The sequence below is a fragment of the Lupinus angustifolius genome, chromosome LG15, assembly GCF_001865875.1.
Source record: "Lupinus angustifolius cultivar Tanjil chromosome LG15, LupAngTanjil_v1.0, whole genome shotgun sequence".
NCBI classification, from domain to species: domain Eukaryota; kingdom Viridiplantae; phylum Streptophyta; class Magnoliopsida; order Fabales; family Fabaceae; genus Lupinus; species Lupinus angustifolius.
In genome coordinates, this window is record NC_032023.1 from 19,048,438 (window position 1) to 19,074,585 (window position 26,148).

General features: G+C 31.0%; 3 protein-coding genes across 4 annotated transcripts; 1 reads left to right on the forward strand and 2 right to left on the reverse strand.

The window, feature by feature from the left end:
- LOC109327856 (F-box protein AFR-like) lies at positions 1,808 to 3,593 on the reverse strand. Its single transcript, XM_019561031.1, has one exon. The coding sequence runs from the start codon at positions 3,492 to 3,494 to the stop codon at positions 2,472 to 2,474; it is 1,023 nt and encodes a 340-aa protein (XP_019416576.1). The 5' UTR covers positions 3,495 to 3,593; the 3' UTR covers positions 1,808 to 2,471.
- LOC109327556 (uncharacterized protein DDB_G0283697-like) lies at positions 10,059 to 13,608 on the reverse strand. The gene is made up of 3 exons (XM_019560738.1): positions 13,505 to 13,608; positions 11,900 to 12,486; positions 10,059 to 11,064 (listed from the first exon to the last, which is right to left on the reverse strand). Exons 2-3 carry the CDS (start codon positions 12,443 to 12,445, stop codon positions 10,258 to 10,260), a joined length of 1,353 nt encoding a protein of 450 aa, XP_019416283.1. The 5' UTR covers positions 12,446 to 12,486; positions 13,505 to 13,608; the 3' UTR covers positions 10,059 to 10,257.
- LOC109328243 (probable E3 ubiquitin-protein ligase RHG1A) lies at positions 20,085 to 25,092 on the forward strand. 2 transcript variants are annotated; one of them, XM_019561619.1, is made up of 6 exons: positions 20,085 to 20,213; positions 21,473 to 22,667; positions 22,785 to 22,835; positions 22,908 to 23,006; positions 23,190 to 23,354; positions 24,690 to 25,092. In XM_019561619.1, the coding sequence occupies exons 2-6, from the start codon at positions 21,492 to 21,494 to the stop codon at positions 24,840 to 24,842; spliced, it is 1,644 nt and encodes a 547-aa protein (XP_019417164.1). In that variant the 5' UTR covers positions 20,085 to 20,213; positions 21,473 to 21,491; the 3' UTR covers positions 24,843 to 25,092. The 2 variants fall into 2 exon arrangements, with proteins under 2 accessions (XP_019417164.1, XP_019417163.1); XM_019561618.1 differs by lacking the exon at positions 20,085 to 20,213 and adding an exon at positions 20,434 to 20,898.

Below are 26,148 nucleotides of genomic sequence, written 5' to 3' on the forward strand. Positions count from 1 at the left end.
GAAAGCAATTAAAGCAAACGAAAAATATCTATTTGCAGAATATGAAGAGCTCCAAGGATAGAGAATCCCAGATTTTCATGTCCTCTAGATATTTTATATTAAGCTTAGACATGTAATTTGTCATTATATTCTTTTTTTTATATAAAGACGAACATCCCTTATTTATAAATTTGTCTTTATTAAATGCTTAAACTATTTTTTATCATAGATAATTCAATAGTTTATTTATAACGAGATTAAATTTAAAATTTGATGTTTTCAAAACTATTAAGAAATAATTCAATATGAAAGGAGGGATAGAATCATAATCTAGTTGTATTTTTAAGATATAAGGAGAGTTAAGTAAATAAATTTATTTTGTTAGTCTTTGTAATATTGAAGGTGACTTACAATAAGAGTAATATTATTTATAATTTTATAAAAAAACAATAATTGTAACTCACTAATTAAAAACTTTTACCGTATAATTTAATATTTGATTAGTTAGAAATTTTATATTGGTAAAAATAACGATTCAAATTTGTTTCAGTTTCAAATTTTCAATAGATTATGACTTAAAGCTGAGCTGAATTGGGGAATACCATAGGTAAATGGAAGGAAGGTTCAGTTTTGAAGTTTAGACTGGTTCAAGTGAAAATGGTAAAAGTCAAATGTAAAGAATGTAACCAAGTCAATGTTTCAATATTCTCATGTGATCACATTAGAAAATGAATAATAAATATTCATTTTAGTCTCTTATATTTTTTATTTTATTAGTTTAGTCCTTTAAAAAAGAAAAGACCTAAAATAGTTCCCAAATTTTTTAAATATGAGTAATATTAAATGTGAAAACAATTTTGGTGAGAGGATTACATCTTAGGAATCAAAATTGGACGGGGATCTTCTGTTCCAAAAATTATGTCTCTTCTGATTTTTGTCCAATAAATTTGCACCATTTAATATAATTTGGTTTTATAATTTTTCTATTTAATTAAATAACATATTTTAATTAGTCTGAGACACAAGTGAGTACGTGACCACTAGATCTCTATTTATTAAAGCATGTTGCATTTGCAAGCCTGCAATATCATTTGTCACCACCGACTAGCAAATCATATTGTAGCCCACATAAATTGGATTATATGCACAAGGTTATTTCATTCCTCTTTCTTTTAATTCTCTAATAATTGGTTACCATATGAATAACATACTAGTTTAAAATATATGAATAAAATGTGATGACTCAATGTGATGGGAAATTTTCATTTTTGTTAAAAAATCTCATTTTTGTCAAATGGACCAAAATAGTTGTAATTATCATTGTAAACCTCATTCGGCTGATTCAAGGGAATATAACATGATAAAAGTGAAGGGATCAGCTGTCGTAAAATGAGTATGTCCCCGTGTCTCTAGTAAATGAGATTTCTCCAAATAATACAAATATGTTATTTAATTTTTCTTTTGAATAAAATGTCACTTTTTCATCGGTCTGATACAAGAAAATAGGACAAGAATTAAGACATATAAACTCAGTCCAATAAAAATACAGATTTTGAAATGGAGAAATGAGATATTAATATCAAAATTAAAAGTCACATATATAATATCTAGTATCTAGTATCAAATCTCTGTACTCCAACAACAAATGAAAGTCCAAAAACAGAAAGTAAGGATCAAATGTATAGTACATTCTACATGGTACAAGGAGGTAGGTGCTGATGATGAATAAAACTACTGAAGCACAAGTTTTCTGGTGCACATAGTACAGTAGTACCTACGTTTGGTCTTAAAGTACAAGGGTAAGAAACAAAACCTCCAACGGCTCTCAACATCCATAGCCTGTATCATCCCTCCACAATAAGGACACACCCCTGGTGCTGCCTGCCTTGACACAACCTTTTCATCCTCGTCACAAACAAATACTAAACACATCTTTTGTTCGGGTTCGGTTATGATATTCTCTCGAGTACCGGAGAGTCGAATACGAGATATAAAAACCAATATCAATATGCAAGTAATATATCTAGGTTGTTTGGTTGGGAATAATAGGTGCTTCTGTATTGATAAAAGGTACATTGAAGGAGTGGTATTAAATACTCTTGTAGGAAGGAAGGAGGAGAATGAAAGATTAATGGAGAAGGAATATTACTAGGGTCTAGAAGAGTCAGGAAAAGTCCTACAAACCAAGCGCGTATTTTACATGGTGTAAGGAAACATAGCATAAAGTGAATACATGTTCAAACCCCCTTATAAAAAAACATGAAAGAATACAACAAAACAAAACATATTATTTAGTGCACCCTGCCAGGATCATCTATCCCAAAAAAATTATGTCTCAATGTACCAATCTAATAAAATATTATAGAATAGCGTACAAATATTAATTTATGCTATTATAAATTTTACTTTTAATTATATAAAATTTTCTGATTGGATGGGAACATCAAATAGGATCTGTAATCTCCATCCCATATGTGTAACAATGTTCAAATTCATGCATACATCACTTGACAATTCGATGGTGACAATTCACCAAATACCTTTGGTGCTTCCACCACCTCCCATCTTACTCTTACTACATCATCTTCACAAATAACAACACTTCCAATTGCCACGTTCAATCCATCACTCACTACATATATTTTCTCTTCAAACCCTCTTAAAACATAGGGTCTTTTCATCACATCCCTTGGAAATTTATCACCTCTCACGTATTGCCACGTGTCACTATCCTCATCGTACACCTTAATCGGACAATCGCCATATTCCGTTATCACAAATATCCTTCCTGCAACCGTTACCCCAATCCCGGTCCACCCTTCCCTCATTCCCTTCTTCATCATTTGCCACATGTCATGTTCGCAATCGTACACCCAACCCCTCGGTCCAAACGTAAACGGCCACCTCCACCCTTCGGTTAAGTATACCTTTCCGTTAACCGCCACTACATCTAAACTTGCCAGCTCATCACCCAACCCAATACCTATCTTCCACGTGTCACTCTCCGGGTAGTAGATTTCAGTTTTACTCCCGTCAACGGTTATGATTTTTCCGTTCACACTCTCTGCCGCGAATAACGACTTCGCGGTGGGCATTGGTGACGCCGGTGACCATTTATTGACGGCGGTGTTGTAAACAACGTTGCTTTTGTTGCCATCCATGACGAAGAGCTTCCCCTGGCGCGGCAAGGCGGCGCATGCGAACCCCGGCGAGGATATGGCAGCGAGAGGCGGCGGAGGGAGGAGGAAGCAGCAAGCGGAGGAAGGGTGGAGGGCGTGGCATTGGATGGTGGAGGTTAGTTTGTGAAAGGCGAAGATAAGAAGATAAGATTGTGAGAGTGAGAGGGATTGCTTGATATTGAAGAAGGAAGGGTTTGTTATGGTTGAGTTCCATGAAGATGAAACAGAGCGAAGAAGAAAGTGGTATGGGTATGGAAGATGAACAAGACAAAGCTCTGAAACTTCATCAGGCAACCCTGGAATCAAAGGTTCTCTCTCATTATTATCGTCATTCATGTCGTCGCCTTGTTTCTCTCTAATACGATCAAGTTGAGGAGTATATAAAGGGTTAGTTATATATTAATCAAAGTACTCTCAATACAAGCTAAAAGGCATTATTTTGATATTTGTTAAGAGGCTGAGAGGTACAATCATGAAGTTAGTTATATACTAAAAAAATTCTAATTGTTTCGAATTTTCTTTCTCCATAGAAATATTTACAAAATCCTTATGAATATGATCAAACCTTATTACATATATTTACATAAGATTTCTTTTTCTTATTCTTAAGTATAGGAGTCGATCAATTATTTATGTTTCGTCTTTCATTTTTCTTTTAGTTTGTTTTGAAATATATATATATATTTTGGAGGGATCCATTTACTCAAATAGTAAGTTTTATAAACTTACACCAAGAGTACTTACTCCTCATCTTAGCCATTGATTATAGAGAAATCAAATGGTTTGAATTAGTAACTAAATTTAAACTATTAGATATCCATAAAATTGATGGTAGTAAGTTTAAAAAACTTACTTTTAGATTAAGTGGATCATCATTTTATATATATATATATATAAAAGCAAGATTGAGGGAGCAATTTTTTGGACAATTATTAACAAAGTAGTCTATTTGATTATTATGTACCTGATATAATTTAGGCAATTTCCAAAATCAACGTATACTAAATTATTTTAATAAATGAGAGAGTAAGAGTAGAATGAGTATCATCTTCATTAATAGAAAGACAAATAATTATTTTTACTTATATTGTATTTTGTATGCTATTATGTAACATTTATCTCTTCATTAATAGAGAGAATTCTTCCTCGTAAGAGTGTGTCATTCACACAAGTCTGTACACCACAAGTGGTGAGGATTTTTGTGCCCACGCCAACCCTAAAGTGCTAATCATTGTTGCAAGCTGAATTGAACTTCCTTTAGTTCCCATTTCCCATAATTTAATCATATCTTTTTCTCATACGCGCCCTAAATTGATTAATTGTGGAGGGCACCAAGTGGGGCTACTATAGGAAACATGTGCACTCTTGGTCCATAATTATGTTCGGTTTTCAAAGCCGCAATTGACACGCTACAACATATATATGTCTCCATCTCTATGCTTCTCCATATGAATTTAATAATGTTGTTATACGTAGCCACAATTGTTGGTTGTGTAATAAACATGATATTGATCAATATACAACGATTGATGGAAATGACCCAACTAAATGGGTCACCACACCCGACAACTTATTATGAAAGGTTCAATGACTCTCCAACACAATGCTGAGGGGTATCACATGGGACAGTGGGCATCATATGATCATTGATGGGATCAATTCTAATTCCACACCAACACCAGGATTGTAGTGTCTTTTCACCTTCAAACGTGTTATTTAGTATTGTGAATATGGGATCTGGATATGCAGAAGTAGGAGTAGAATTTTCTAGTATTGCCTCAGACATGCTTGAAAATATCAGGGGAGGTATCTAAAAATATTATCTGATGAGATCTAGTCATATGAAAGATATAGAGAAAATGAGATAATGATATCTAAAGATAAGTTATATGTAAGAAAGAGTGAGTAAGTGAGAATAAGTGAACTTCCTTAAAGATGAAATCCTTTATTTATAATGGAGAGGTGAGGAGAATATTCATTTGTAGATGATGTCGGCCTAGCCGACCAAATGGCTTGTCGAGTCTGTTCCAGACAGACGAATGTTGTTTTTTCATGTCAGGTTGTTTAGGCAAGTTCGTACTCTATGAATGGTATTTGTAGTAGCTTGGCTTTCATCTTGTTGTCTAACCAAAAGCACACTAGCATGTAGTAGCTTGTGGCTTTCAATAAGGGTCTAGGTTGTTCAGTTGAGGTGACAACACTGTGCAGGAGGCGTAGCAGGAGAATGTTAGAAGTAGGTCATGTATTGTTTTTTTCATTTTTGTCTAATTGGCGAGACACCTCTTTAGGTTGCCCGGTCATCCGGTTAAGGGCCGGAGGAGTTTAGGAAATTAATATTCATCATGTCTGGCTTTATATTAATAGTCGTGAGTCTTGCCCGATTGTGACATGTCTTTTATGATAATATTAATAAGATATGTGCATATGGCAATCAAATTCAATAAAGAAAAATAGAAGCTAGGGAATTAAAGCAAGAAGAGGATCTAATGACATTGCTTTGCTAATGGAGGATGGTTCCAAGAAAAGAGATGAGCTCATGTCTTTCTACCTGCTTACTTTTAAAATCCTTTTTTTCTCTCTACTTCCAGCTGATTATTACTATTATCATGTCTTTTTTCTTCTTCTTTATTGCCAAATTCCAAAAGCTATTGAGTAAGAGAGTACTGAGTGGAGTTATTTATAGCCTCTTAGTTTTAGGGTTAGGAAATAGTTATGGTAGTTATTGTTTAGTCTTGGGAGTGTGTCTACAACCTAGACTATGAACTTCTTAGAAATTTTAAAAAGATCCTGAATAAAAATAGATGTTCACAGTTGTCTCTCTTTACTTGTTATTTATCTATTAATATTCAAATTATGGTTTGAGTGTTATCGGGGTAAGTAACTAGTAAAGGAAGGGAACACTAATTTTCTTGAGAGAGTCACGGAAGAGACGAGGCGTCTGAGTCGCAGTTCAGAGATGAAACTAAAACGGGCAACCGAAAAAGATCAATCTACTTGGAGATACTTTTATGTTTGGGCTTGGTTACAATCTATATGATAATAGTATGACTTTAGAAATTGGCGATGTAATAAACATTTCGGTGTCTAAGCTTGACAATGATTTGAAAGATGTTGTCAAACTAATTCCAGCGATGCTGACCAGATTGCTTGTTGGGTCTGCTCCAAATAAACGAATGTTGCTTTTCTCATGTCAGACGGGTTAGGAAGATTCGTACTCTATGGATGAGATTTGTAGTCGTACTACAAATCTATCTTGTCATATGACCAAAAGCATAATAGCTTGTAGTAGAAATCTAGGTTGTTCAGCTAAGGTGACAACCTTGTGTAGGTGGCGTAACATATCAAAAGTGGGTCTTATAATGTTTTGTCATTTTTACTTGGTAATTAGCGAGACACCTCTTTGGATTGTCCGATCATACGATTAAGGTCGGAAGTATTTAAGGAATATCTTATCCAACTTTCTATTGATAGTTGCTAGTCTTGCTCAATAGTAATGTGTCTTTTTTGGAGTGAGACAAAACAAAATGCTAAAACAATGATATAAAAAATAGTCCAAAAGATTTCAGGAGGAATCATTTGTGTTGTTTGCCGATGTGTAAAAACATTAAATTACGATAATATATCAAATACTTTTAAAAATTATAAACATATTATTTCAATTTTAAATAAATGTTCAATAGCTAACTTTTTCATTAATTACATTTAAAAACAAGTACTCATTATTAACCTTATACGCCTTATTGCCAGTATTATAATGCATCATTTATATGTTTTCATGGTTATTTTTATATGATACTTTATAATTTCTATGAAGTATTTAATTTTTTCCCTAATTACCCATATTAAATAATTTGTTTTGTGAAACTGATACCAATTGAAAACTAATAGTCTCTAATTAAAGATTGTTGTATGTATTCGATTGTAATATCAAATGAGGATAAAGTTGTAATATTGGAATAAACTATCAAAAAATTATTTTTTTAACTAAACGTAATTAATTTTATTGATATATGTAATTTGGTTTAAAATAACTAATGAACAGGACGAGAATGAATATACTTGATTTGATTCATTCCAAAATATTACCTACAGTTACAGTTTCGTTCAATTATATTTTTGTTTTCATAATGCAGATTTAATCATATGGATGGAGATGATAAATTTGTATTTTAAATAACAAAGAAATACTTATGACATGATGAAATGCTAAATTATAAGATAATAAATGAAATAAAAAATACAAAAGAAGTTAAATTAATGATAGATAAAAATCACAGCTTAGAATAATGTGTAACTTTAAGATATGATAAATGAATAAAATGTAAGATGTTAAATACGGTTCAGTTCAATGAATGAATTAGAAATCTGATCATATTGGTTCTTTTAAAAAACAATAAAAAACTACCCAAGATATTTTATTTTTAAGTGGTTAAGTTTGTGATTTTTTGGTTCGGGTTGTGGTTTTATTTTGTATCAATTTAAATAAATATAAAAATCCTAATAAACTATTCTACAAATCATTCAACCACATAAAAGTGACATATGGTGTTAATTGATACTTTTTATGATTAGTTCATGAGTAATACATATCAATTAAAAGATTTATTAATTATTTTTAATTAGAATTGTCATTACTCTCTATTTGACAAAGGATTCTATATATATCTCTTTCTTTTTACCAACATGAGTAAAATATAAAGTAAAAAAATGGCAATTGATGAATTCTTTTAGAAAAAGGAATTGGCCCAATGGGATACAATTATTTTTTCTTAAAAGTAGTAAAACTGTGGATGTAGGGTTTTGAATATTAATATTCAACCTACTTGTACAAAAAGCGTTGCTAAAAATGACATATTTTTGTATCAGAAAATAATACTTGGAAACTATTTTGAACAAACAAAACAACTCAGTAGTAACACTTTTTCTACATATGCACACAATGCAACTTTCTCATCCCCCAATCATTTCAATTTTTACCTACACTTTGATTCAATATTTATTTTTTGTACACAGTTTTTGTGAACTTTCACTATAGCTTATGTAATAAACTTCACTGTTTTCACTAGTATATAAGCACTAGTAGTTAATTATCAAAACCAAGCTATGAGCTAGCTTCAATTCTCTACAAGAACAAATAATGAATAAACGAAAATTGTCACCACTTATTGGACAATTACAGAAGGCTAAGAAGAAATTGAAGTCTCTATTTCCATGTTGGAGAGTTCATTCCAATGTATCATCTTCAACATGTTCAAAACAAAGATGGAGCAAGTTGTTAAGAAATCAAATGTCTCTGCAAAGCTTACTTGATGATAAAGAAATCAACAAGGATCATACACAACAGTGTAGAGGATCAATAATGAGTAATGCATCAGAAGATGATATTGATAAAAGGGCAGAGATTTTTATTGCTAGCTTCCATCATCACTTAATTATGGAGAAAAGACTTTCTTTGGAGATAAATCAATGCAGAAAAGATGGTTTTGAAGATGATTACTGATTCATTAGAGAATCATTTGAAGCTAGTTATTGTCCAAGTTTGTTATACATATATATATATATGTAATGTAATGGGGTATAAATAAGGGTAAGGTTTTATTGCATATCAACTTCTTAAACCTAAATGAATAAAGAAGGATCATCCCTTGAGCTAGTTCATTATGAAATATTAAATGTAAGCGCTTAATTATAGTTAAATAAATGTTTTTCATGCATCATTAAAAAATTGGACCAAAGTAGTTGATTGAATTGATTATATACTGATGTAAACATAAGAAGTAGTGTGAATTAGTCAAATCAGATATAAACTAATCAAACCCATGTTCCGAGAATTAGATCACATCACGTAGAATCGTTCAAATTTAAACATGTTCTAAAAATCTAGACTCATGTGGGATGCAAAAACTTAATTAGCACACTCTCTACAATGAAACCATATTTGAGGATTGGTATAATGATAATAGGCACAATTACTTATATTTAATAACATTGTGTTAATGTTTAGAAGATATAACATTCGTCTTGCTTCTTATTGGATATTTTCTTACTCAAATCCATTAATGGTTGACATGTGTATTATTTTATATATATATATATATGTTAAAATTAAAACTTTTAGAGGGAAGAAAAATAATACACATAACAAATAATGAGTAGATATCTCTTAACGTAAGAATATGTTTTATTAATAGTAGAGTTTTGCAGAAAAACATATACTGTGATATTTATAGATATATATGTTTTTGGTGGAGTATATCTTGCAACATATTAGCGAGGTTAGGACAAATTCTCCCCCAAAAACAATGATTCTAAAATTCAAACTTATGATATAATTTATTTGAGGGCGCATTAAATTGCACCCCACTAATCAACTAAAAATTATATTACACCCCATTTTTTTCTCCATTAATTATTTGACCAATAAGTTTCCATCTTCTTGACCAGGAAATAGGGATAAAGATCACAAGTTTTAATGATATCTCATTTTATTTCATGTCAATAATAATATTAGTTTTTATTTTTTATTTTTTTATTTTATTCATGTAGTAATATATAATTGGTTCAAAACAAAAAGGTAAGAAATTAGTATAAACAAATGATATATGTGGCAAACTTTAATAAATGGTTTCTAACATGAAGTAGTAACTTATTAATAAAATAATTTAAAAGGGTATTACAAGAGTATTAGAATATAACATCAAGATCCTCACTATAATAAAAATGTTAAGTAATTTGATTTATGTGAGTAATACTTGTTAGGAGGACACGAACTCTGAAAGAGATTATTCCTTAACCAAAAGAATAAAAAGAATAAGAGAATATCATTGATAGTACAAAAAAAAGGAGTATAACACCAAAAAAATATTATTATACATATAAGAAAAATTATAACAATACATGTGTTTTGGCAAGCATCAGCTTATTAAATTGAGCAAAGAATAAATATATTACAATGGTATTGATTACACAAGTTAATGAAAATGAGCTAGCTGAAAAACAACAAATGTTTGAAAACAAACATCCAATTTGTTTCATTAGAATGCATGCATGGGAAGTTGTTTTCAATGTCTCAAATGAGAAGCATGTGATTGGTTTGGTTTCATTTGGTTTGATAATCAATAACAGTTTGAAATGCACCAGCCAATGCTCTCACTTTGTTCTTTCTTTCCTCCAAAAGCTTACTTGCAGTTTCTTCTATCACATCATTTGATACCTGAGCCTCTTTCTTCCCATGTTGCACTTGTTGCTTAGATTCTGTTGACTCTTCAGCATTGACTTCTTCTTCTTTTTCTTCTTCTTCATCTTGTTCTTCCTTCTTCATATTCACCTCTTCACTTATTCCTCCTTCAACAACTTCATTCTCTTCCTCATTATTGTTCTCAGTTTTGTGTTTTTCTTCTATTATTTGTCCACCTTCTTCTTCTTCTTCCTCTTCTTTTTCTTCCTCCTTTTCTTTTACCTCAACTTCTTCTTCAGTTGTTGAATGATTAATTTCTGGTATTGTAATATTGTTGCATTCTTCTTGGTTTCTATTCTCATTCTCATCATGCTTCTCTTCATTTTTCTCTTCTTCTGCAGCTTCTACTTCTGGCATTGTAGGAATTAAATCTTCATCATGATCAGCTTGAATGTGAGCCTGATCAGATTCCTCAACCTCATGATCACGGTCATGCTCATTTTCATATTCATGTTCAGATTCAACATGAGGTGAATCCTCAGATTCAGCCTTATTTTCAACCTCATGTTCTTGTTTCTCTACTTTTTCTAATTCTTCAACCTCAACCTTTTCACCTATGGCTTCTTTATCTTCTGTCTCAGTCTCAACATTTGTTACTTCTGTAGTAGTTTCAGCATCAGTACTCTTTGTGTCCTTGGTTGACTCAGAAGAAGAATCATCTTTAGGTACCTGAGTTTCATTATTAAAACATCAAAATTTAACAATTTTCTCATACAATAAACAAAGTATATTTACCTCTCACTTTTGATCTTTTATTTTGTATAATATATAGTATACATATATCACAACACAAAATGTATGAAGAGATAACAAAACCTATCAATTGTTTATTGGAAAAGAGATGGTTGACAAACGAGCGGAACAACCATAGCTCAGCTCGATAAGGATTGGTTCGCCTCGCAACTCGACTTAAGTTTGATAAGAGTTATTTTTTTAGCTCATGTTCGGATCGGTTAAAGTTCACGAACTGTGCGGTTCAGTTCGAATGGTTCATTTAGACAACTCAAATCATTAAGTAGAAAAGTTTTATATATAAATATAATCTTGTTTATATACATAATAACATTAACTATAAAAAACAATGTATGGATCATAATAAACATAAAAATTAGTTTATATATATATATATATATATATATATATATATATATCGAACTAGCTCATGAACTTAAGGAGTCGAACTATATCCAACTCAAGTTTGGCTCGTTTATTTAGCGAGTTCAATTTTCAACTCAAGTTTAACTCATTTGGTTCATGAACCAAGTTTATCGAGCTAAATAACGAATCGAGTTTTGAACGAATACCGAATTTATTCGGTTTATTGCCAAACCTACTTGTTCCAATGGTGTCTCATTCTTTTTCTCGATCCAATGATATATTCTCACATGAATAAAAAAAACTTTTAAAAACAAAAGTTAACATTCTAATTGGCTCAAACGATAAGACAACTTTTGGAACACATTTTATATAGTTAGTTTATGTTAGAAACATGATTCTCAAATACCTTATTAGTGGTTGTTGAGGTAGAAGGAGAGGGGCCTCTACTCTTCTTGTCACTCTTAGCGAACAGTGCAGGCTGATTTGTTTTTCCTTCCTTGGGGGTCTTTGAGATCCTTTGTGGAATGGGCTTAGAAGAGTTAGTACCTTTAAGTGGCAATGATAGTGATCTCTCACGTGGGCCAGGGGACACAAGTGCTTTATGTTGTCTTGAAAAAGGTGGAGAAGGGTGTGTTTGTTTTGGTAACCTTGAAGGAGATGGAGGCTTATCAAAAGATCTTCTTCTGTTTAAACTAGGCTTGTTTGAGACATCACTCCTTGTGAGTTTGAATGAGTTTGATTCAACTAGGCGTGAGCTTATTGTGGGTTTCAGATAGTTTGGGACTTGTTTTTCTGTTGTTGGGTTTGAGGTAGTAGTGGTCTTGTCTTTTGGGCTTGTTGTTCTTGTTGTTGTTGGTTTGGTTGTCTTTTTGGTGGTTGTGATGGGAGAATTTGAAGATGATGCCTTTTTCTCCTTCCCAACCACACTACTCTCTTTTGCTTTTGTTGCCATGTAAAATATGTGTCTCAAAATCTCAACTTATTTCAAAAAACCTGCTTATTACAAAAAACAAGTATCATTTAAGGTGGTATAGAAGACAAATTCATAGGTGTTCTGAAAGCTTATGTACCATTAAATGTGTGATACATTGCATGTAGTTAAAATAAGAGAATATGATGATATTATCTTTGTTGCATGATGTGTTCTTGTGCAAAAGCAAAACCAACTTATCATTGTGACTAATTGTACAAAAAACAAATTTGTGTTTTAATCATAACTCAACACTATTTAGAATATTTTTTCCTCTCCAGAATTTGTGTTGGACACTGGGATAGGTCTAAAAGTTTCAATCATTTCAAGACTCTCAAACCTTCTTTTATATTCATTCACTTCTAGTATACAACTTGTAAACAGAGTCTTAGATGACAAAATTTTCATGGGATAGGTGATAAAGACATAATTAAGTTTAAATAAAATCAAAATTATGATTAATTTTCAATAGTTATGACATAACATGGTGTAACTGCATAAACGGCAAAGTTCCACACAAATCGAAAATAACGGTTAAATTCAACCATATACGTACAAAAATTTAAAATAAATTGCCAATATTTGCTACCATAACATGGTGCAACCACTTCATTTAATTGCATATTCTAATTCCAGAAAAAAAAAATTATGATGAATTCGTGATAGAAAAATGTCCATCTTCATAATAATTGTTTCAACGATTTGTAAGACAAAAGTTATCAAAGGAGAATTTGTTGCATGAATAATATAAATCAAAGATACCTAAGGTATTTAATTAATCATATGAATATTGCCAATTGATAATCATGTATGAATGCTCTTAACCAAAACACATGCATGTTCCTTTAAATGTAAATTAAAAGAGAAGAAAAAACAAACATGAACATGTGACCCAATGATTAACTTTCACTATATTTTGTATAGATAATAGGAGATTCAAGCAATGTTCAAGAACTTGATGTAATAGAAATAAGCAAAGAAAAAACGAAAAGGAAGAGTAAATTTGCAAGAACCAAAGAGAGGGTTCAAGTTATAACGTACCTTGAAAAAAAGAAAGTGCATGGAAGAGTGAATTAGGGTTGCTTTGAAAGATGAGAATATATGTATGAAGAAATAGACAAAACAAAAAGGAAAAAAAATGGTTGGAAGAGAAAAAAAGTGAAAGGGAATTGTGAGGCTTTAACAATATGATAAATAAAGTCAAAGGGTATGTTGATGGAAATTTGTTTAAGGCATAGAAGGTGTTTGCATTGCAGGCCATTAAATCAAAACAATAATAATTTGTTTTTATTTTGATATCAAATAAAGGTGTGAATAACCGAGACATGAGGGATGGAAGTTGACTTTGTAATCTTTAATTCAACGCCTCAGCTAGATATTTCTATAAGTCTACTCCTAACTTTAGTTTTTTATTTATTAGTTAGTTGATTTTTCTAAATATAATGTCCATATTATATTAAAGGTTGAGATTCTAAGTTTGAGGAATGTAAATATATGAAGTCTTATCACATAAATGGAATATAGATAATTCTCATATTTAAACTTGTAATCCTATAGTTAATAAGAAACAATATTATCATTGTGTCAAACTCACTTTATAATGTTCTTAATGTATGTATAAAAAATTATTTAAAGATTATACTCACTTCTATATAATTATTCCACCTTAGTAGACATTAGTTTCAGCTGGACATGGGTTGATATCACCATTATATATATATATATGTTTTCTAATGGATTTTTTCTATACAACTGAAAGTTATCCATTTTGTAATAGATAAATAGTGCTTGGTTGCTTGTCCTTTAAATTATGGATTTAATATATATATATATATACCCACAATATATGATTTTAAGATTCAAACTGAATTGGGGAAATTAATAATTTTTAACTACATTGCGTTGTTCTTCACGTTTTTAGATTTATTTCTTTGTTATTAATTAACGCATGGTTAAGCCGAGCCAAAGCGGAAATTATGTAATGCAGGCATGTTACAAGGTAATCCCAGAGGAATAAAGGTACACATTTGTTGTCCCATACCTTCTGTCACTTCATGTGTCATAGATTTATGATTAGTCAGAAAAAAATATTTAAATTAAAATTTAATTATCAAACACCAAAAAATAAGAAAAAAAAATATATACACCGATAATGTAAATTTTTTATATTGTCACCGCACTATTCATTTTCAATCTAGACAGCATAGTGTTGTTGCCTTTAAATATGTATAGTTTCCCATGTTTTTTGTCATTAATGTTGTCATTTATGTAAATGTTAATGTCCTCTATATATAGTAAGAGGTAAGCACGTTAGAGAGTTGGTCAACTTAAGACATAAAAGGTATATCCAACTAAATTGTTTGTGGAGCACAAGTACCAACCACAACCAAAACGTGTTGGCCTTCAAGCATTGGTTTTTTGTTGGTGAAGAAAGCTTTTGACCTGAAAGTGCTTAATTCATAAGCTATTCCTACAACTTGAGTTCAATTGTGGCTTACCCTCTACCCCAGGTTTTGTTCTCTTACCAAAATCACTATATGGCTAATGCCATCATCCATTATTATTTTATTTTATTTGTATAAATACAATTGAGTATTGAATGCTATTGTGGTCCAAATTGGCCACTGCCAACCCCACTTTTCTCCTACAAATCACATATTGTGATTAATTAGGTGATGACACATGGAAATCACTTGTCTCAACATTTGGTAATTAAGAAAAAAATCATAAAAATAAAAAAATAATATATTTTTTATTATTTAGTGGAATATGATTAGCTTGATATATAAGAATATAAATGTTTGGTACATGTAATTATTCATAGCTTATGACGTTATATAGCTAGAAAGACTTAAGCATATTTAGCTAACAAACAAAATTCTTAAAATAAATAAAATAAACTAAATCCAACAAAGGGTTACATCACTAAATTAATAGTGGTGGAGGGATGCGCATGCTCAACATATCCTTTTCCCGTTAGCATATATGTTGTCTTATAATTGTGTTATTACATGTGCTATAAACTTGTGATTGGTTAGAAAAATATTTAATAATTAAATTTTAATTACATAGAGTAATACAAACTGTGGGACAGCAAATGTGTACCATTTCATGTGCCACACTTTTGGTTATGTGTTCTTTAACTATTCTTGCAAATTTAGTTCACTTCTTACTTGTTACCTTATCCTGATATAAATACCCTATATTCAATCAACTTAATTTTTGTATTCTGAACTTTTTAATAAATTTAATTTTAAAAATATCATCATAAATATAAATACTTATTGTGTTAAGGTATTTTTTTTGTTTTCCAAAGTCTAGGCATCCACTCATTATTATTGAATCAGATTGTAAGACATTCACATGATTGAGGAAAGTGATTTATTTGAATGGTAAGCTTATGGAGACATATTATAGAATTATTTAAGTTTTGTCATTTTCTTTTGTTTTATCATCTGATTTGAAAATCCTTATCTTTTCTGTAATTCTCTTCTTAATTGAATAAAGTTCATTTTAAATAGTTAGATCGGCTAAATTCAAAATATGAATTATTTCATCAAAGTTTATTATACAGATGAAGTTTTTATAAAAGACAAGATAGTATAATTAATAAATGGAGATACAATAATATAATAAGTTAAAACATTAGTGAAAAGATAATTTCAAACTAAAACAAAGAATAATTACATTTCAAAATTAAAGTCACTATAAATGATAAAGTGAATCAATTAGAGTCAATAAATAATCAAGAATGTATTGATCTAATAGTTAAGACTCCACTAGATCTCTAAGTTGAAAATTTTGATTCTTTGTAAATGACACTTGTTGACAAGGACAATCATAAACCCGAAAAAATATTAGTTTCTTAACCAAAAAAAGACGTGTTTGAACCATGGGTCAACTCACCTAGGACATAGGAAAACTTTTCTATTCACTTTGGATAATTGAATCTCACAATTGTTTTTCTCCTATGATGAGTGTCTTATTTTTAACTAGAGTTTAAGTCCTGTCAACCTAAACCTGATTGAGTAATTTGAATTGAAAGGTCTTGATATCGTTAAGGAAAATCTTGAAAAATCGCAAGCACAAAAAGTTTAAAATATTTCGAGTACTGATTAATCTTCGTGTGATGTTTTCTCCAACAAAGTCACCGAAGACTTGTTTAAGTTCTCCCAATCAAAATCAACAAAAATATCAACGAGTGTTGATTCAAGTGGTACATGTTTGATTCTCTTTAAGTAATGTATCGGGTTCGACTATTGTGAATGACAAATATACTCGCTAGGAGAGATAGATTCACATACCTGTGGATGTTCCCGACTCGGACAAAGTTGCATTCAGTACAAGGATATGTATGTGAGGGGGAAATAAACCAACAACAATCAAAATAAGCAAGATTTGGTAGCTCCTAACACAAAATAGATTTCCCTCCATGTATATCAATTATCAAATAGTGAATTAAAACCTAACAACTTTCTATACATAAAATGCTTTATCAATAAAAGTAAATCAGGTTATGTGATCTTCACACTTCAAAACAAAAGATAAAAACTTAACAACATTCACAAACAATATTTAATATAAACCAACTTTCAATATAGTAAGAAATTTAAGATAATAATCTATTTTCAGCATATTATGAACAAGAAATTTAATTTGTTTTATTAGGTGTTGGCCAAGTGAGTTGATATGAAATCTACATTTCATTGAATGGTTTTAAATTGTGATTTTCATATTGGATTAGGAGACGTTGAATGCAAATGAGAAAGTGTATCCATCCTTTAATTTGTTAAAAACATAATGTGATTTTATCCATTAAATGATTGTATTACTATTTTGTGTAGAACTCGATTGTTCCCAACTACTAGAAAATTGAGATAGTGCTTCAAGTTAATATTAGAAGTGTATCTTCACTTATTTTATGTGTAGATAATCTTACTTAACGATCAAATTTTTTTGAGATATAACAATTATTTACACTTTTCACATGAATAAAAGAGTTATGAATGATTTTTTTTTCCTTTTCTAAAGATAGCAAGTAATAATATGAGTATAACAATGTGTTTGGTTCATAGAACACTAAAGAGAGAAAATTTAATAGCCGGGAGAATAAAAATAAAAAGTTTAAAGTTTTTTACACTTTCAATCTATCTTTCACATTGATTTGTATTACTTTTGTTTGAGAGTCAACGATAGTTAACGTATAAATTGTGGATGATTTATTGATAATGTACAAAATATTTACATTACCAATGTATACGTATTAAATCCTAAAAAATAATATAATATACTAGATTAGATTGAGCAATTCGGTGTATCTAAACTATTATATGAAAATGCTGCATGCATGGATTAGATTTCTACCTCAACAAATAAAAACCAAACCAATTAAATAAGAGATCTTAAATAAAATTGTTTATTCTCTCCCCATTCCTCCATTATCCCAAATGAAACAATACATAATTCATAAAATGTGTATAAAGAAATGCTCAAATTCTGGCCAATACTCTTCATTTTTCTTTCATGTCACACTGTTTCTCTTGAGTTTCATTAGATATGTATCTAGGTTAAGTACCTGTCCAAGTTCACAGAAGACACCCAGTCTTACATTTTTTTATTATAAATTAAGTATAATTAAAAAAAAACTTTTATTTAATTGCTCATAATTTATATGAAGTAGAAAATTAGGCATCTACAATTTAAGTCCAAGCATATATTTGTTTCACTGATTACTAATAATAATAATAAGCAGATTGCAATGTAATATAACAAAATAATATGATTGCATTTGGTTATTAGAAAATGAAAGTGACCAAACATACATGCGAAACATGTAACTATCATGTCATTATCAGAATAGAGAATTTGGACATATTTTGTCATTTTCTATTCATTATGATGCTTCTCGTGACTTTAAATTATTTCATGTCATTTTCTATTACTATATTTTCATCCATCATAAGATCTATTTACTTGTTTTCAATGGGGTATAATGTCAGAAGTTTAATTAGCATGAAAATTATTTGTTAAAAGAAATAAAATTACTTTCATAATCTTTTAATTCTAAAAAAGGACTACTATCAATTAAATAAGACCCTTGATTAAAAAATACAATTATTTTATTAAACATGTATTAATAGAAAAGTTGTGGATTTCATATTTATGCACTTATAATGATATTGTAAAAAAAAATCACCGTAATATACTATTTTACTTTCATATATTAACTATTATTAACTCATAAACAAAAATAATACACAAAAATAGTAGATAATATAATAATTGTATAAAAAAGTTTAAAGCATATACATATTAAAATCTAAAAAATTTATTTTCTATAAAATTTATAATTTATAGATAATATTTGTTAATAATAAATATTAGAGATCATAATCATTATATTTGATGTAATTAACTAATAAGCTAAATAAAAGCTTATAAGATACTTGTAAGCTATAAAAGTTAAAATTTGAGTTAATTAATTGATTTGAATATGTATAAGAAGATTATACCATAAAAATAATCATCATGGTTCTTCTTAATGGAATAATATTATTTTTATTTTGTTCTCTACTGTGTCATCCTTATTTCATGACTTTTGTTTTTAAATAAGAATAATTATTGGTTGTTCTTAACCAAAATAAAGTGAAGAAAGAAGTAGATGTTATGAAAAAAGTAGATATTGTAGGACCCAAATAAAAGTAAGAATGATATTTGTCATTGTGAGAAAAATATTGTTTTTATTTCATTAAGAATTATAATAAATTATAAATAATATATGATATCCAAATAAAAATGAAAATAGTGTTATTCATCGGAGATACTATAAGGTAGCATAAAATAATATAAGAGATAAATTGAAATTGCCATCACTTATATCATTAATATGAGATTTGTATGATTGTGACAGTTACTAGTTACTGTTATATCATCACACCAAATAAAGTTAACAATAATTAAGAAATAAATGATTATCTTTATTTAAAAATTAACAATAATTAAGAAATAAATGATGCAATCTAAAAACTCTTAAATTATTAATCTGGTTTCTCCTAATTATACCTATATAATTATGTTACATCTTATCATGGTGTGTTGAATTATTTGATATTCTTAAACATCATAAAAAATAAAAAAATATGTATAATATTTATGCAATATTGATGTAAATATTTATATACAATTAATATATCATCCACTATTTATTTATCTTAATTTTTTTGAGAATATTGAAGAGTCAATAATAATTAAAAATGAATAACAAATGATTAATTGATAATAAATAAAACTTTTATACACTTATTTTTTTTTATAGGTGAGTAATTAAATTTTCACGATCAAACGTGCAAATATCTAAAAAAATTCAGAATCATCACATAGATTTTTTATTTATTTAAGTTTTGGTTGAGAAAATCATCACTATTAATTCATCCATTCAATTGATTGCATTAGAATTCGTTTCTTGTGCCCACAGAATAAACCTCATAATAATAATAATAAGGTTCTTTGAGTGTGACATCACACTTAATCTAACCCTTTCATAGTTAAAATAAAAAGCTATCTCCTTTCTTTTAATTTTGTTAATTAATAAATAAAAACACATTCATTGGATTTGGTATTGAAATACTGAACTTTACTTCTCCCTCTCTCCAAAAAGCTACACCTTTTCTTTCTCTCTAGTTTTTCTGTGTGTTCCAAAGGTTTCAAACAAGAAGAAGAAGAAGAACAACAACAACAACGTATAAAAAAGGTAGCTGCCAAAAATTCAATTTTTCTCTGCTGAACTAACCCTATTCAATCCCCTTTGAATTTTATTGATTTGGTTTTTTATTTTTCCAATTCAATCTTTTTTCATCAACCCAAATTTTAGACATGGATGATTGAAGTGTTTTTTTGATGTAAAAATGTGATTTTTATGGGTTTTAGTCCACACCCATGAATAAATTTTCAGGAATTTTAATTTTGTTTTTTTTTTCCAATCTAAAATTGAATTTTGGGTTGGTTAAAAATGTTTGATTATATGAGGAATACGTGAAGTTTAGAATTTTGATAGTTTTTGTTTCTGTGTTTTGTGTTTGTTTCGAGTATAGTACTGTATTGAGCTTATTTTCAGCGCTGAAATTACGGAGACTAAGTCTTTTTCTTATTGTGTGGAGATTATTTGAAACCAAGCTTCATCCTTTCAATACAAAGCCAAACCCTTCCACTTTTTTTGGAATCAATTATCACCATGTGATTATCCATTACCACCCCTCTTTAATCTTCTTCTTATTTTCTCCTTCACTTATTACTTTATTGCTATTGGTTCACTCCCAAAAAAAATATATATATTGATTTTGAGGGACTCAATTTCTATATTGCTTTATAAGAAAAGTTCCTATGCTGTTTGGTTGATCATGTTTGTTTGAGGTTGGCTTTGATAATCATCCAATCATGTATTGTTTCTTGTCTTATGTTTTATTCCCTTTTTTGATTGTTCTGTCTGAATGTGTGTTTTCCAGATTCTATGTAATGTAAATAATAGTATTAAGTAATGTTCTGTAATGTTCCCTTTAGTTCCAGCATTCGTTGAAACCGGTTTCACTTGATAATATCATCTCATGTGTCGTTCTGACACAGTGACATGTCTATCAAAGGCTAAGGTGTTTAGATATAGCTATAGTTGGATGTAATCAAGGAAGTACCAATCTCGGTGCTAGGATGACACCTAGATGGTTCACAAAGCCATGTTTGCAACTTGCAACTACTAGGATGCTTGCCCGGCTAAATGCATATGCTTGTCAAGTCATGCATGCAACCATGGGAAGTGCCCGCACAATTTGTATGAGTGGTGCCTTTATGTCTGGCCAGTCTTTATGTTGCATCTTGAATTCTGCTGCCTATAAGTCATTCCTATTGAGAAATGTCTAAATTATTGTGTTAGAAATCTAAAATTCTATATTATGCTTTTGACAATAATGTAATTTGTTTGAGCTTTTGATAATAATCTAACATATCACTGTGTTGCAGATTTGAAAGGAATAAACTAATGATGGATGAATATTCTGGTAAAAGATCTACTGGTGGGGTGGTAGTCCCTAGAAAGGGGATGGGACATGCCTTCAAAGATACTGCTAATACTAAAGATCGTAATAGTCAAGCTTGCAGCCGCCTTGGTTGTAGTAGAAGAGTCAACTCTCCTAAAGGTGCTCAAGTCGGTTCTTCTGAGAAAGGTAAATCTTTGAAGCCTTCAACCCGATCCTCTGCCAGTGGCAAGGAAGCAATTGGAAGTTCGTCTAGAACTTTCACAGGGACTAGTAGCCCAGGGAAACCCCTTCTAAGGCCTCGGAAAACATTGTCCTCTCAGTTAGAGGCAGATTCATCTGAAACAAGTAGCATACAGGACGAACCAGAAGCTTCAAATCTCATCCCTCCACCTGAAAAGATTCGGAGAGGGCTTCAAGCAGAAGTTCAAAATGTGGACTCGGGTGATGCCATGCCGATGGAAGTAGGGAGCTCTAGTGTAGCATCTAATACAAAATCTAGGAGGAGTTTTCATCCTAAACCTGGATTGCGTGGTCAAGAAGTTAAAAGCAATGGTCCAGTTACACGTGCTGTTCCCAATAGCTATGGGTTGAGGAACCTCAGATGCAACTCTATATCTGATGTCATCCCAGCTGGTGGCTGTTCATCATCTGATTCAACCCTGAACAGAAGGAAGAATATGATAAAAAAGAGAAACTGTGAAGGGGAAAGCAGTTCCAGTGCTAGAGGGAAGAACATGAGTGGGCCTTCATTTGAAGGACGGAATTCTGGTTCCAGAAATGGTATATCTATCTCTGATTCAAGAAGATCGAGAAATACTCCTCCTCACATAGACAGGCCGGACAGCAATGTAGGTTCAGTTAGAACACGAAGAACAGTGAGCGGTCAAGCCAGAGGAAGGTTTTCCAGCCAAGGAAATGTTAATCCCGTGGCAACCAGTGAGTCTCTTTCAGTTGTTCCTCCTTTGCCACGTTCTGGGGATCTTAATGCTCCTGGTGTATCATATCGTTCTTCTGTGGAGGCTGCCTTAAATCGACCAAGCTCTTATATTATGCCAGGTACTAGCAATGAGGAGTTATATGGTGTTATGCCTGTGCCTTCTTCAGAATATGGCATAACTCGTTCTCTAATCAATCGGGAGGGATTTCGACGACGCTACAATATGGATGGTATTGCAGAGGTAACTTTCTTTGAAAACAACGGGAGTGCAATTTTTTATTGATTTCTTATTTGTCATGGTTTTTAGCTTTTAATGTGATAGTCTACAACTAAATTTATATTTTGGAATTGTGTGTAGGTGTTGTTGGCACTTGAGAGGATTGAGCAAGATGTTGAGCTAACACATGAGGTAATTCTTGATTTAAAGTGCATTCGACTTAATTGGCCAATTATTTGATACAATCATGTTGTGTTTTTGCAGCAAATTCTTATGCTGGAGTCCAACTTGTTCCTCAATGGACTGAACTTCTATGATCAGCATCGAGACATGCGGCTGGACATTGATAACATGTCATATGAGGTTTGTTAATGTCATAACGTGCCACAATTCAATTTGGTTTAAGAGCTTTGTGATTACAACAAATTTGAATGAAAATATTAACAATGTATGTTATTGAAACAAATATTGCAAGCAGTTATCTTTGGGTTTTGAAACTATTTGTATTTTTAGCTATTCTCACCTCTTGGTTTTACGTAATTGAAGGAACTGTTAGCTCTGGAAGAGAGGATGGGTACTGTGAGCACTGCTCTAACCGAGGAAGCATTATCGGAATCTCTAAAGAGAAGTTTCTATCAGCCCTTGCCCAGAGATGATGAAGCTGAGAGTTCTAATGAGCACAAAGATGATACCAAATGCAGCATCTGTCAGGTATTTTTCATATACTCAATAAAGCTTTTTGTATAATTTTGCTTTGTCATGATCGTTGGATTGTCATCGATCGAGAACACAATCATGGATCAAAGTCTTGTTGTCTATGATGATCTAACTGCATCCAGTACGATTCATTTGACGAAATCGGTGTCTGATTCAAACAATCCTAAATTTAGGATGCGTTTAGAAGAGCTTATTTAGGCCTATCCTATTGTATAAACACTTAAGCAACTGTTTGGAAGAGCTTTAAAGATTGTTTATGACCATCCTATAAGCTTATTTTTAGCTCATTTTAATAAAATTTTCAGAGAAACTTGTTAAATAAGCTAAAAAAAGAGCTTACAGAAAGCTAATAAGCTATCATATATGTAAGGATGGCAATGGGTCTGAATGGGTCCGGGCAGTGCATTACCTGGACCCGCCCCATTGCTTCATTTTTGGACCCAGACCCACCTCGTTGCTTCATTTTTTGCCCCGCCTGTGTTAATACCCATTGGGTCTGCTAACCACGGGTCCTTGGGTACCTAGCAGATCTGCGGGTACCTACAAATTCAGAAAACATTTAAAATAATTGCGAAATTTATGTAATTGTGTGTTTATTTTCTATAATCTTATATTTTACCTAGGTAATCCACAAAAGAAAAAATTATAAAACATATTTAAAGTTTTAAACATATTTTAAATTGACTATTTCAATATTATGATGTAAAATTGATTTAGAACCATTTCAATATTATGATGTAAAATTGATTTAGTACCATTTCAACGTTATGATGTAAAATTGATTTAGTAAGAATTATTCAATCAATAAAATATTGGATTATACATATTAATTAAAAACATAACATCACATCACTACTTAACAATATAACATCACTGTTTAACAACTTAAGAATCACAATTATGAATTAACAATATATATTTAGGAAGGAACAGCGAGTCCGGGTACTCATGGGTATGAGTACCTCATTGTCCGGACCCAGATTCATCCAACAGCAGGTCTTAAAACATTGGGTCTCAATTACTCACGGTCCAAAAACATGGATCCAGACCTGACCTATTGTGGGTATTTTTTGCGGTACTTACGGGTCCGAGTATCCATTGTCATCCCCGATCATATGATAAATGTTAATCGTTGATAAGCACCCAAGTGTCAGTTGACAAAAGGGTCCGGCGGCACTGGTACTATTTTATTGTAGAGCTCATAAGCATATAATACTACAAGTTTCCATCCATTATACAAATAGAAGGAACGTAGGAATTTTCATTCTGCATGCACTTGAAAGTTATTTGTTTTAACATCTGATATAGATAAATTTGCTTGGTTTGCAGGAGGATTATTTGGTTGCAGATGAAGTGGGGAGTCTGAAATGTGAGCATAAATATCATGTGGTTTGTATACAGCAGTGGCTGAGGCTGAAAAACTGGTGCCCTATTTGCAAAGCACCAATAGGGCCTTCAAATTCATCATCTCCATCTCATTAGTTGCATTGCATTGCACTATTAGGCTATAGACAATGGAAACTGTATTCTTTTTACAACCTCATTTTCTTCAATTTTCTTTTCTCTTTTGTACAAAATACAGTTTTTCATCACCTTTTCATCTTATTGGTCATTTGTACAGATATTACATTGCCATTATATATCAAATAACACAAGCCAATGGCTTGATAGACTCAACCATCTTGTTAACCTTTGGGTCCAATAGTCCCTTATAAATAAATGTCCTTCTTCATATGTTTCATTATTGTTGTAATCTTTTCAAATGAAGCCTTAAGTATTTAGAATGAAGGATAGAAAAGTAGTAAATGAGACTGTTTCTTACCTTTTGGGTGGAAACAAATACATTTGAAATGAAATTATTTTATCTATTGAGTCCCAATTATTTTATCTATTTTTTTTGGTACTACCAATGATATCTTTTTACAAATAAAATGTTCACCTTTCTTGGGTACTGCTCAGGATTAAAAATGAGGTTTGGAAAATTTAGTGAAGTTATTCATAATTTCAGGAAACTTCAAAAAATGGGTTGCCTTAATATTATGAACACATGATAATCACTGCTATTGTTTTCCTTCAACTTGAGGTTTTAATTATCTTGCTTGTGTTTAAAAACAAATAACAACGAAAAATTATGGTCCAAATCCATTCTAATCTTGTACTATAACAGAAAATGACTCCAATGCATTCATTTGTTGCCTAAGATGCATGCATGCATGCTCACAGTCACATGATATTTAGTATTCCACTAAAAAGAAATTGAATCATTCTATGCATGTGCATCACAAAGGCTATATACTTGCATATTCTTCCCTTTTAAAGAAAAAAGAAGGGAATAAGGAAAAGGTTGTACAGAAGTGGCAATAACCTTTAGTTTTTTTGGTCATGAAAGGAAAGTTTCATAAGGGCAAAGTTCTTTGATAGCAACACTTCAACATATGATACAGATATTCTGCAGAAACATGCTAAGCATTATGCACTGCCAGTGTGCTAATGCTAGGTGGGGTAATAGTTGCTTTTAACTCTTGAGTTCATTCCAAAACACTGTATAAAATTAGAAATCATTTGTAGCATACTCAACACAGTACACAATGTGTATATTTAGAGTGAGAATATACATATTAGCTACCAGTTAGAGATTCTGAGGTTCGAATTCAAGTCATGTTATTGTCATGAACAGACAATTGAAAATCTAAACAACAACAAAATTGTCATGAAAGTATGAGACAACCTGCTTTGATGCATTATACATTATCATTATTCATAGTCATAAGGTCACTCATCACTCTTG

Bases quoted from the DNA above. Each gene is read 5' to 3' on its own strand.
- LOC109327556 (XM_019560738.1), bottom strand. From the start codon at position 12,445: ATGGCAACAAAAGCAAAAGAGAGTAGTGTGGTTGGGAAGGAGAAAAAG. The intron at 11,065-11,899 runs GTATTTGAGAAT...AATGAAACTCAG, and splicing joins CCTCAACAACCACTAATAAG to GTACCTAAAGATGATTCTTC.
- LOC109327856 (XM_019561031.1), bottom strand. From the start codon at position 3,494: ATGAATGACGATAATAATGAGAGAGAACCTTTGATTCCAGGGTTGCCT.
- LOC109328243 (XM_019561619.1), top strand. From the start codon at position 21,492: ATGATGGATGAATATTCTGGTAAAAGATCTACTGGTGGGGTGGTAGTC. The intron at 22,668-22,784 runs GTAACTTTCTTT...AATTGTGTGTAG, and splicing joins ATATGGATGGTATTGCAGAG to GTGTTGTTGGCACTTGAGAG. The intron at 23,007-23,189 runs GTTTGTTAATGT...ACGTAATTGAAG, and splicing joins TTGATAACATGTCATATGAG to GAACTGTTAGCTCTGGAAGA.